Source organism: Periplaneta americana, chromosome 15 (assembly GCF_040183065.1).
Source record: "Periplaneta americana isolate PAMFEO1 chromosome 15, P.americana_PAMFEO1_priV1, whole genome shotgun sequence".
NCBI classification, from domain to species: Eukaryota; Metazoa; Arthropoda; class Insecta; order Blattodea; family Blattidae; genus Periplaneta; species Periplaneta americana.
Window position 1 is genome coordinate 85,752,688 of NC_091131.1, and position 13,582 is coordinate 85,766,269.

Sequence of the window (13,582 nt, forward strand, 5' to 3'; positions counted from 1 at the left end):
CCCCCGCATCCTGGACGAACTTCTACAAATCATCAGAAAATCTTGGAGGGGAATTGGGCCAATTTTTCCGCAAATGTTTCTTTACTTGTGCCCTCGTAGTGCAGTCGGAAGAACGTCGGAATTTTGATGTAAACATCTCAGGTTCAATTCCTCGTCACTCCTTTTCATTTTATTGTATTTGAAGATAATATAATGTAATATTGTAAAAAGAAAAAAACTAACACCAGTATTATGCAACTGTAATGTTCCAAACCTAATATTAAATTCATGTTATTTATGTCGCTAAAGAACGATAACAGAATATAAATGATAACTTGAATATTATTTATATCGCTAACAACGATAACAGAATATAAATAACTTCAGTATTATTTATATAGGATCACTAAAGAACGATAACATAATATAAATGATAAATATCGGTTTGTTTAATTAATGTAAGATATTATATAATATATAATTAATTATTTAAATAAAATTACCTATTTTACAAAGAAAAATAGGTTATTTATATTACAATAATTTCTTATATAAATTCAGAGTATTTATATCGCGAAAGAACGATAACAGAATATTAATGGTAATTTTAATATTATTTATAACGCGAAAGAACTGTAATAGAATACAAATTATAATTTGAATATTATTTATATCGCTAAAGAACGATTAAAAAAGTAAAATGAAAACTTGAACAAGGTCCGAACTCCCAATCTTTCAATCATTAAGCGAGCACTCTACCGCTGGTCTATGAGACAGAGATATGAAATAATTCCATAGTTCCGGAACTGCTTCTACAAGGACATGAATTTTGTAACATCGCCGTGACCAGAAGTGGACTTAGAAAATTTTCGCTGTTCACGAGTGCGGCCACTTTTTTTTTTTTTTGACAACTGTACATATTTTAAATTAGATTTTCTCTCATATTTCCTTCTATTTCAGTCAGTCGAACGCAACTGTCTAAAAACGAATTTACTATCCATTTGTGACTGTTGTAATTGTTTTGATATTCTTCCGGAAAAATAATTTAAAAGTTGTTGATTAACATTTTGGAAGCTCAATTGTATGTCCGCAAAAACACAGCATTTGTTTATTATATGTAGCTACATTTTCCATGAGCTCTTTAATACACTGGAATGAATCAAATATCTTTTTGTCCAGTAACATTGACCAGGAATCAAGTTTCTTTATAAATACGTTAATTTTATATCTGGCTGTTATGTTAACATCTTGGTCTTGCAAAATACTATTCAAAGCATTTAAGTGTTCGAAAATATCAGCATGGAAGGTCAATCTAAGAAACCAAAGAAAATTGGAAAATAGGTTTGCATATGTGACTAGTTGCAGGAAATGGGACCTAAAGTCGGATTTTTCATTTTTTTTGTGGTTTCAAGGATGAAATACTGAGCATTTAAAAAAATTCATGGTTCTAGGTACTATAGTTTTTAATATATTACTTATTGAATGTTGATATTACATTATGTATTTTTCGAGAAAAGTGCAATTAAAGTTTTCATTTGTTTTCTTAGCAACTATAAGGAAGATTTAGGTATTTAAGAAGCACGTGTAAAAATATGTCCTAGTTTAGTATGTAAAAACAGCGCTAGATGCCAAAACATAGAAATACAGTTTTTACACCACAAATTCGTTATTCTGTTCTCCTGTAAAATTTCCTTTCACGACTTTAGGTCCCTTTTCGCGCAACGGGTCACAATTCCGTTTCTCGTCTAGCAAGCGCCGATATATTAAAAGTTCTGCTTTCAATTGTAAAACTTTTTTTCAACATATTACCCCACGAAAGCCATCTTGCTTTAATAAAGAACATTTTCATATAACGAACCCATGTCTTTACAAATTTTGCTGAAAATACGAGTTTACAACGCCCTTTCTTTGATGGAATTTACCACTTTGTAGGCCTATTGAACTATTACCGCAGCGCCACGGAGGTAACAGTTTGAAGTAGGCCTACTAGAAATGGTGTTTGCTTAATATTTCGTGTGATTGTTGCATCATGTACTTCAATTTGGTCGTTCGTTGGGTGGTACCCACTGATTTTGAATAAAATTATCGTTATTTTCGATTTTACATGGATTTATATTTTTCGAATGGGGTTTAGTATATTAGTGGGCGAGGGGGGGGGTCGCAAAAGAAAGTCTTGTCAAGAAGTGGGTCGCACTGCTTACTTGACGGATGAGAATAAAGTATGTGCATTGTCATACGCATATAATCCAACTATACTAACCTGGCGACAGCCATGAAGGTGAGCTCGACGTTGAGCCCCGTTTTCGCTGACGTCTCCATAAATGCGACATTGTACTCTCTTGCGAGACGCTCCCCATCTTCCTTGCGCACCAGTCTCTCAGAGCCACAGTCTGCTTTGTTCCCTGCACAATCAATTTGATTGGATTTGTATAGACATTCAGCAGAGAAATGGATCAGCTATCTGTTGCTCCTTTGATTAAATCAAACTAAAAACAGTGCTGAACATAGAGACAGAGAACAAAAAAATAACCGAATTTTCCCAGGAATTCAGAATATATTTATGCAAATATCGAGCACAATAATTATTAATAATATTATCGTTAATATAATCAGAATACAAATAAGAAATCCATTTCTAGTTAATTAATAAATATTCATTCAATTACAATAACAGCAAAAACGACGGAAGAGGCTTAATGGAAAGGTTCTTAAAATATTTTTGCAAATATGTGAATTCAATCAACTTTACAACCAATTAAAGTAGAACAGAACAAAGAGTAGTAATAAGCCAATTGCTAATATAGCAAAAATTATTCCTAGATTTCCAAAAGCTTCCTTTTTTCATATCTGTACATACTGGGTGTTCAGTTCAAAGTGTGTCATGGCTCGCTGTATGCGGTCATGTAGCTAGCCGATGAGCCTAGAGAATTCAATCTTCCCACACTTCCGCAGAGGTGTAGGACCTTTCAGGCAGAGAAGTTGCCTAGCAAGTACGGCGTTCATTCTGTAGAGTACGTACCGATACGTACGGTAAAGTCGGTAGTGGCACGAATGTAAACTGTTTGGAAATACGTACTGTCGGGATATGGGGAGAGGGTTAAGACGATTACTTACGTATTTGTTGACATTAACTTCGACGGTCAACATGGACACGGAGCATTTGATTTGTGTTGTGGAATGTTACCGTACACAACCGATGATAACAAATACCCTGCGTACGACTTGCTGGCGCAAAACACAGTTCGAAAGAGGTTATGGTAGCACACAGACCGTACAGACCGCCATCTGTTGCTACGACGTTCAAGTTATACCGTACACGTTCTCAAGTTCAGATTGAAGAACGCCTTAAATAATAGGCAATTTCTCTAACATATAAGCTGAAACTCGCTTCAAATCGGTGACCCAACAACAGTGACGTCATGACACACTTTGAAATGAACACCCAGTAGTGTAAATACATAAACGTAGAATTAGGTAAGAGTACATGTAGTATTACTAACTGCAATTTCTTAATGGAACATGCTGTTTAATAAAGTTTCTTAAAAAACACGTAAAAACACGCACATGAGTCAAATCTATTTAAGAGAGGAGAAGAAAACACGTAGCACATACATGTCAAAAGTACTGCTCGGTATCATTGAGTCTAAAAACTAGTTTTTTCATCAACATTTGAAACATATTTTTTGCAGTACTACAAAATTTAATATGTATTTCGTAGAACTGAAATTAAAAGTTAACACTTAAATTGGCAAAACCTCATTTCTCACACTAGTTTATTAAACCGAGTCGGACTGTAAAGAAAACAACTATCGCAATGTCCATATTTTATAATATGTCGTACAATATTATAGTAGGTATTGTGAAATTTTAATTTTCCTACCAATTTTTTCTACTGTTCTATAAAAATTATAGCATACAACCTATTAACCTGTTATATCTTATAGGGTACTTTGCGAATTTAAGGGTTAAATGAATGGAAGTGGAAAAATGTTAAGAAAACCTACACTAAAATACAAAATGAAGAAACATTTGAATGAAACTGCATTAAGGACCATGATATTTTTACTTCTTTTTTCTTCTTTACTTTCATGTCCCAATATATCTTTCCTTTTTTTCGTTTTATGTCTTCCTTTACACGTAGCTGAGGTGACAATGCCTGTCAACGGTGGACATAAAGCTATGGTTCCGCTATGGCGATCATCGCCGAGCGAACAACGCCGCTCGATTAGATTTACATGTAAATAAATGGAGCTGGTTTCTTTACGACGTTCCGCGCGGACTGCAGCGATCTGCGCTGGCGTTCATCACTCTGAACCCAAGTCAGGGTTCAAACTGACAGCGATGATCGTCGTTCATTTAGAAAACAAACGAATGACGACATCAGGAACAAAACAGTATATTTAGCAATTTCTCACAAATAAATGATGCTATTTTAATTAACCATGTTTCCAATCATCCTGCCCTGTACGATATGAGTTCAAAAAATACAGAGATGCCCATAAAAAGGAAATGTTGTGAAAGGAAGTTGGTAAAATTGTAGGCAAGATTGGTAAAGTACCTGTATTTCAACACAGGTTAATTATATGTATATCCCAATACATTAGAGAAAGAACAATTAAAATGTTATATGTTTTTTAAAGACAGTGTTTATAAAAAAACTTAATTTAGTATTGTTTGATCAGGAACGTATATACAGTGTGTCAAAGGAATAAGCTATCTTCCCCGAAATTCCAACCTTTAATAACGACGATTAATGTAACAATATAATCCATTACTTGAGATCATTTTAAGACCATAATGAAGTGTGTTTTAGAATAATAGTTTTAAGTTGAATAACTTGCACGAAGATTGAATACTGTAACTATAATTTAGAATGACACGGATATCTTGCTCGGAAAATAATTTAAATATACGGCACGTCTCTTTGAAGTGGCATAAATACAACAATATATCTCACTGATACCATTTAGCACTTCCTCTTTAACTAGAAAAATAAGCCTTAAACTTGTCTCCAGCCTCCAATGCTAAATGATTCAGCAGAATTATTGCCTCCAAACTTATGAGTAGTTATTACTATCTAATTTTCTGATAGAAAAGACGACGATGTTCGCTGTAAAGGAAACAGCTCAGTTGACGTTGTTTGCTCGGCAATGATCACCAATGCTGTTCGCTGGGCGATGATCGCCATAGCGGAACCATAGCTTAAGAAGCTGAATAAACCACGGCCGTGAATAAACGCACAAGGCCCTCTCTCAGATCGCTAAACACTTCCGAGCTAGATCGCTGCAGCAAACAACGTGACACTCGTTTCCATGGCCACCATACACATTGAATCCGGGCTGTCCAACTGAATACAGATGCGGTGGAGAGAAATCGGATCTGATCGCTCTTCGATGTAAACCTAGTCACAGGTCAAGGTTAATTTTATGTCCAAGCTCATGCCTGCCATAGTTTGTACTCATCTACCTGCGACCAGTGTATTTGATGTATTCACTGTCTTTGAATAGTTAATTATAGAGGTTACTTCATATTTAAAAATACCTCACTTTAATTTTTATTAATCATCATAATATGAGTATTAGGCCTATATACCTATTATATTATATATTAGGACATTACATTATAATCACCACCACATGATCGCCTACGTCACCACTAACACTATGACCACTCCTGCCTAACTGCCTACCACCATCACCGCTGCCAGGGTCTCCTCCGCCGCCACAACCACCACGTCCGAATTCTCCTCTGCCGTCGCAGCTACAACGGATGTAAATCAGTTGCGCGCGAAAGGATTAAAATTAATCAGTTGCGCGCGAACTGTTTCGACATAAATCATTTCCGCGCGAGCATTCTCCATGAAGGCACATGAATTGCGCGTGGAGACTTTCGTATTAATGAATCCATTATAGTTGGGGGTAATGTCGAACAGTTTGAAAGTTTTAATTGAATATTTGGCAAAATTAAATCAGATCGATACTGGAGCTGTAATATCTACTAGTTTGAGAAGTTTTTGTTGATTATTTTGGTGACTCTAATCTGATTATTTAGTAAATAATTACATTGCATCTGATTCATTATTTCCTCTCGAGAATTGGGTTTCGGATACAATTACTTCTAACAGAACCATAAATGAATGCGAAGCGTTTTACAAGGCATTTTCTCTTAATTTTAACTCTGTACATCCACATATCCTATTTATAAATTCGTTGACGCTATCATTCAGACACAAATTAATACGTATATTAAAACGAATGACAGAGATAATATTCCCAGGATGAATCTTGCATGTAGAAAACGGAAACAGTATATTGAAGAACTTCTTAAGAAATACAAACATGGAAACATTAGTAGAATTGATATGTAAAGAGCGTTTCGTACTATTATAAGAGAAAAATGTTAAATGTTATGTTTTATTTAACGACGCTCGCAACTGTCGAGGTTATATCAGCGAAGCCGGTGTGCCGGAATTTTGTCCCGCAAGAGTTATTTTACATGCTAGTAAATCTACTGACATTTAAATGCCATCGACCTGGCCCGGAATCGAATCCGCAACCTCGGGCATAGAAGGCCAGTGCTATACCAACTATGCTAATCAGGCCGACATTATAAGAAAATATGAATACAAAATTATTGATAAGATTATTCCCTTTTATTAGTACCAACTTCATAGTACGATCACTTTTATTCCTTTGACGAGTTACCAACTTCATGGTACGATTGAAACAAACATTTTTAACCATACCTGCCAATAACATGCAGAGAGTCCTAAGTCTCTATAAAATGGGAAGGAAAATGTTGCGAAAATATAATGACCACGCACAACTGATGAGTACTCACTAGAAACCACCACGCGCTACTGATGCACAAAATTCAGGTAAAAACTTTCCGTGCGCGCAACTGATAAACTCCCGCTACAACCACCCACCCACCCACCCACCCACCCACCCAACCAACCAACCAACCAACCAACCAACCACCTCAAAAATTCTTATCTCAGAGTTGAAAGATTGACGTCTCTTTTTCCTTCAGTTTTATGCAGAAAAAAGTTTCCATACGCTTTCTTTCCTCTTTATCAGGCATGTCAAAACCCTGCACATTGTGCACTGGTCTCCGTGCATCGTGCAGTTCCTATTCCCCTACCTGGAGGTAGTGAATCGGCTTGGAGGGGAACGCGACAGGGCTGTACAGTACCTATAGTAGCAGATCAGCTTTTGTTTCAGTAACACAGATCAGTACGGGTGCTCATTGAGCTGTGATTGTGAATGCGTTATGGAAAATAAAGTGAGGAGTCCACAGATATAACGAAGAAGAGAAATCACCAATCATATAACATAACTCTTATGATGTTTTCCTCAGCCAATAGTAATTATTTTAAAATGAAAGGCTTTCATCATATGATGTGGACCTAATAGTGATATGAGAATTTAAATCATATTAGTAAAGTTCTCAACATATGATATTCGCCTGCTCTTATTTCTTAATTAGTACTCTCACGGCAAGACAACATGAAAATGATGTTGTTTTGGAGTCTGTACTAACACAGCCATCAATGATTAGACGACTTACAACTTTTATTTGATAAGCTGATAAGTGATGAGAATATGGTGAGTAATACATGTGAGGCTCTTGAGGTTGTAAGGGAAGGAAAAAAGCAACTATTTGTAAGGCGGAAATTTTTTCTGGAAAAATAATACATAATGGCGAATTTTCCACCTCACGTTACTATATTATGTTAATATACTTACGTTAATAAATCTTTAAACCTAACATAAAGAAAATGTCCTCCTTCACAGCTTGTGAAGTACTCTTTTAACTCAATTCAGTAACGCTCCCAACTTGCTAATACTTGCTCTCAACGTTTTCCAAATAAACTATATATAAATTTAAATTCAAGCTTAATTTATCCAATTTATTAATAATAATGTGAATTTATATTAATATACAGCAAGGAAATGATTCCAGTGTAAGAGCCTCACAATATCCTATTGCATGTAATTGGGAGTAAAATATTTTCTTTCTTAGCATTTGTGCACCAATGGTCCCAATAATGCTTGAGGAACAATGAAAGAGTATTACTTTGAAATAATCAGTACATACTACCTACGTAAAATGAAATATTGTGTTCGTTTTTTGTTGTTTCAAAATTACTGCAATATTTATATTTTCTTCAAATACTGTATACAAATCATGTAAATAAATGATTATTTACAAATGACTGCTTTGTTAATTGTAACTGAGTAAGTCTATTGTTTCTTGTGTTACAATTATTGTCAAATATAGACACTAACAATAATTGTGTTTTTTCCTTCTGATAAGTATGTTTATAATGTCCAAATGTCAATTTAATTGAACACTAGAAGCGCAGAATAGATTCTTGTACATCCCTCCCGCTAAGAACTGGTAAGAGCAACACATGAATGACGCAATCTGCACAGACCGGCGTTCCGCGCACATACACTGCACTTTCAGTGTCTGATTTCTGACATGCCTGCTCTTTATGTTACGCAGTCTGCTCTTTAATGTTTGTTTTCCAAGTTTTATGAGTACAGTATGTGTAATTTCTTTCGTTTTTCTTAATTTTTATTTTACATATTTTTGTGTAATCTGTGATTTCGCAGTTTAAAAAATTCTTCGAGCAGAAATTTATTTGTTATATATTTTTTTCATCAAAGTATCTTAATTCATGTTAGTCCATTGCATATGACACGCCAGAAATTCAATTTTTCTATTCTGAAACTTCTCTACTATTTATGGTTGAAAATTACGACTAAATCCATTACATGGAATGTCGAACAATATTCATAAAATTTGAATTGAAAGCTACTGGGCCATCCAATTATCTTTTGACCAGAGCTGTGGCTGGAACTGCATCAGCCGTTAAGGCAACGTTTACGGTCGGACGGGTAAGTGGCGGGCGGAGTTAACTGGTTTTGACATGACTCTCATGCCACAGTTAATGTTGTTTGAACAGTGCAAGCAACTACTCGTATAGTCTGCTTAGAATAAATGGCAAATAATAGATCTAATTTTATTATTCTATTCCACATTGGGTGATTATTTACGATTCGTATGTCCGTACAGAATCCGCTCAGCTTATTTCAAGAGAAATTCCCAGGTGGTCGAGTTCCAAGTCGTGATACGATTCATGAATTAGTTAATAAATTGCGGAAAACAGGAAGTGTTCAAGATAAGAAGCGAAGAAGGCAACGTACAGTGTTGACAGAAGAAACTCTTGATGACATTGGACAAAGCCTGGAAAATTCCCCTAAGGAATCTCCAAAGCAGATGTCAGAAATGTGTGGAAAATGGATGCAGGCAGTTCCAGCATCTTCTTGCGTGACATGGGTGAATATATAACTTCTAAAGTGCATAAGAATTTATTAGGCACTCGCTAACACAATAAAAGTAACCGCTGAACCACGGACTCACGTATTGCCTAGTCGGCGGGAAGCGATAGCTTATTGGCCGGTACAATTCCTGCCGCAGCTTTGGTCGGAAGATAATTGGATGACCCAGTAAGCCTGTTACAGTAGAGGAGGCAAGATCTGTCCTGTAACCTCCTCATGTGCCGTGTATATATCACTAATGTGTATGGAGGGGGAAGATCGGTTTTAGTCTGAGATGAACTTCCGTGTCGGTAGATTCGTGTAATATTAATCATCATGAAGCAAACATTCTTTCTGATAGCTCATTATTTCTCTTCTCGCATAGCACACATGCCAGGTCTCGCTTCCTTATGTATTTATACTAATAGTCCATAAATCTTTTTCATAACAAGTGTCGTATATACGCCAAGGTACTTAAAACAGCCAATCTGATACGCAGAAAACCAACTTTTACGGAAAGAGTATAGAATATGAAGGATCTAGGGAAAAGGAGATGTTGAAGGAATTAATAATAAATGGAATAAAATGGAATATAAATCTTGCATATAGAGCTCTTACGGAACTGGGATAAGGCATGGAAAATTGAGTTTGTTGTGATCTTAAGGGGACACTCAACTATATTTTGAAACTTTTTCGCTATTTGACCAATCTTTTTTAAATTTGGAGAAAAAGTTTAATATACACATGGAAAATTTCAGCTCATTAGATCCAATACTTTTCAAAATAAAAAATATTTCAATTTTTAATCAATCATTAATTGAAATATCACTTTTAATTGTCATTTTTTATTTTTTGGCTTTGTGCATTTGACTGTGACTTCTCAATGAATAGGGGAAGAATTCTGCGTATTGATTTAGTTCTGTCACGTAAATTAGTGTAGAAATTTTAATTTTTCATTTCTATGACACTTTTCTCCAATTTTTAAGTTGAGTGTCCTCTTAATATGAATGAAGAAATATATAATTTCTCCTTACCTAATAGCATAATAACCACGTCGTCTTGAGCGTACTCTCGGATCTCGCCAAGCCACGCTCGGATATTGTCGAAACTCGTCTTATTCGTGACGTCATAAAGTAAGAGTAAGGCTGGAAATAAAATACACTTACAGTAAGAAAGCTTTGAACACACCAAATCGTTCATTTTATTTTTATTTACGATAATAATGAAAGGAGACAATCAGTCACTGACTCAATAGGATTTCAACTGCCGCAGAAATGTGGAGCTCAGTCCTCGGTTCGGGAGATGACGAAGAGGCGAATGGCGATAACGAGGAAGAGAAAGGCGGTGACGAAGAAGATTTTTTTTATTTTATTGGGTTATTTTACGACGCTGTATCAACATCTAGATTATTTAGCGTCTGAATGATATGAAGGTGATAATGCCGGTGAAATGAGTCCGGGGTCCAGCACCGAAAGTTACCCGGCATTTGGTAGTATTGGGTTGAGGGAAAACCCCGGAAAAAACCTCAACCAGGTAACTTGCCCCGACCGGGATTCGAACCCGGGCCACCTGGTTTCGCAGCCAGACGCGCTGACCGTTACTCCACAGGTGTGGACGACGAAGAAGAGAAAGGCGGTGACGAAGAAGAGGAAGGCGGTGGTGAAGGAGAGAAAGGCTGTGACGGAGAAAGGCGGTGACAAAGAAGAGAAAGGTGGAGACGAAGAAGAGAAAGGAGGTGACGGAGAAGAGAAAGGTGATGAAGAAAATAAAGGCGGTGACGAAGGAAGGAAAAATGCGGTGACGAAGAAAGTCTGTGACGAAGAAGAGAAAGGTAGTGACGAAGAAAAAAGTGCTGACGAAGAAGAGAAAGGCGGTAATTGAGAAGAATGAAGGAAAATAGAGTTGATAAAGAAAAACAGTTGATGAAATAAAACTGAGATGATAGATAAGAAGATAATGTAAAAGATAAAGGCAAAGAGGAATGATATGGCGAAGAAAATGATTCTGAAGAGAAAGAAAATAATGAAGAATATGAAAATGATGAGAAAGAAAAGATTAATAAGATGGGAGAATACTGACATTAGTTAAATGAAGATTAAAATAGGTAAGTCGATGTTTATCATTCAACTAAGTGCGTGGTCGTCATTTATTTATAGGCCTAAGAAATTAACTTCCAATCGAGAGCTGTTATACAGTATTTTGCAAATGATTAGACCATGCTGGTTGAGGGTACCAATGTACAGTATGTACAAACCCAAGGATTTAACTTCGGGCTAACACTTTGAGATTTGTGCTGGATAAAGCGACTTTGGGGATATTTACTCCAACTATTTCGGTTTCTTTCCTCTGCCATTATCATTTCGCTATTACTTTTTTATGATCACATCATTATCTTATCATCTCTGGATATAATGTAGTTTTAAATAGGGTATTAGCTTAAGTACAGAGTGGATCATTCTTTATTTAAATAACTGTTCTTACCGTGTGCATCCCTGTAGTACGCGTGAGTAACGCTTCTAAACCTTTCTTGACCTGCAGTGTCCCAAATCTGTAGCTTTACTTTTGATTGGTCCACTATTACCACTTTATTCTGAAAATAAAAACACAAGATTCATGCTGGAACTATTAGGTCACTTCTTGTACTTTAGAAGATAGATTCTAAATCTATATAACATAGAATATTAACAAAATGATTTTCAGAACCGCAACTTTACGGTAGTTCAACTCCATTTTCAAACGACTACAATCGTGTATATATTTTAACATTTGAAGGAGTGTTAAATATAATCCCTTTGTCAGTATTATACAGCACAACAGCGTCTTTAACAACCTATAGGCAGCATGTTTAAGTCTATCTAAAGCTCTGAGCATAAGAATCTGCGGTTCTGAAAATCATTGTATTGACAGGTATCGCTTCAGTGTTTGTGTGTGGAGTACCAATTTAGCAATAATATATTTTTTTCTCCCTTTAAGCTAAACTGAACTCTTTGATAAAAACATGCTGTAACAGAACATTCTGAGCACTTAGCAAGTTATAAATTATGCATATCAAAATAATATTTTAAGTAACAGAAGAAAAACAATGTTTACAAGTACAAAGTAGAAACATATATTCATCGTTATTGAATATTAAAATTATACAATACATGTACCAGTATCAATATCAAGAGCAATATTCACATCTAGATGTACAGAATACGACACAACATAACTTATATAGCAATTAATATAAATCTGGCTTAGTATCTCTTCATATACGTCTTAAAACTTACACCATAGTGAAAACTCGAAATAACGTTAGCCTAATTAATTATTAATGAAATTAGGCCTACTATATTTTCAGTATAATGCATATCTTCACTATGCAGCAACTCTACAATAAAATTCCTTACATCACTGTCAACTATTGCTGCAATAAATGAAGACAGAATTTTGTGGTTGTTAGTGAGAAAAAGTGTGACAAATATTGCTGTGTGTCTCTCATCAAGAGAAGATTCAGTCAACGGCCAGCTGTTCCTCACCCTCAACGTACAGATGTCCTTGGAGATTATTATTTCATATGAGACTGATGTCAACGCAAAAGTTTCGAATAGATTTAGTTACAGGCGGAGTAGCGTAGACCTATTTGTATTCTAGGCCTTTTGCCGAGAATGCTTTCATGGTGGCCCAAGAACTCAAAGAAAGCATAGGACGGCTATAAAAATTTGGTATTTATATTGTACACATCGTCGCCTTCCCTATGATGAGACGTAACTAAAAAAAGTCTGTTTTAGAGATACGCCGGTTTTGGATACATTCATATGTAGTTTACATACGATTAAACTACTTCGTGTGGAAGGCGACGAAATGGATGCTAAGTGAGGATGGGTTTTGTAGGCCTAATATGAAAACAAACAAATTTTTATGAGATATTGTAAAAGTATTTCTTTTACTTTCAAATAGCGGGTGTATGTATAATTATGTACCTATCTGCGTTTCGTACCTGGTGGTTTAATAAAAACTGCACTGTTGTTAAACTGTTAAAGTATTTTTTTAACAGTAAGTTATATTTTATTCTTAAGTTTGTTTCATACGATTTATATGTTATATTAATTTTTAATATAGGCCTCACAAATTTTGTACTGTACAATATCAACATTTTCCCTTATTTTTTCCGTCAAAATTTTGCCAATAAAATTACTAATGCTTAACGAATTAACAAAGCATATATAAAATACTTCTCTCTGTACATAACAAATTCACAAAAAGAACATTTTCTGCTTCCTATAATACGA

At 35.4% G+C, this 13,582-nt stretch overlaps 1 protein-coding gene across 7 annotated transcripts in view; it reads right to left on the reverse strand.

Annotated features, from left to right (window-relative positions):
- The window catches only part of Rab26 (RAS oncogene family member Rab26), a 344,828-nt gene that overhangs the window by 18,879 nt on the left and 312,367 nt on the right, over nucleotides 1-13,582 (reverse strand). For all 7 annotated transcript variants that reach the window (XM_069847790.1, XM_069847794.1, XM_069847791.1 and 4 more), the window contains 3 exons: nucleotides 11,790-11,898; nucleotides 10,343-10,453; nucleotides 2,240-2,381 (listed from right to left, as the gene is read on the reverse strand). In XM_069847790.1, the coding sequence (XP_069703891.1) occupies nucleotides 2,240-2,381; nucleotides 10,343-10,453; nucleotides 11,790-11,898 (362 nt within the window). The remainder of the gene's footprint in view (nucleotides 1-2,239; nucleotides 2,382-10,342; nucleotides 10,454-11,789; nucleotides 11,899-13,582) is intronic.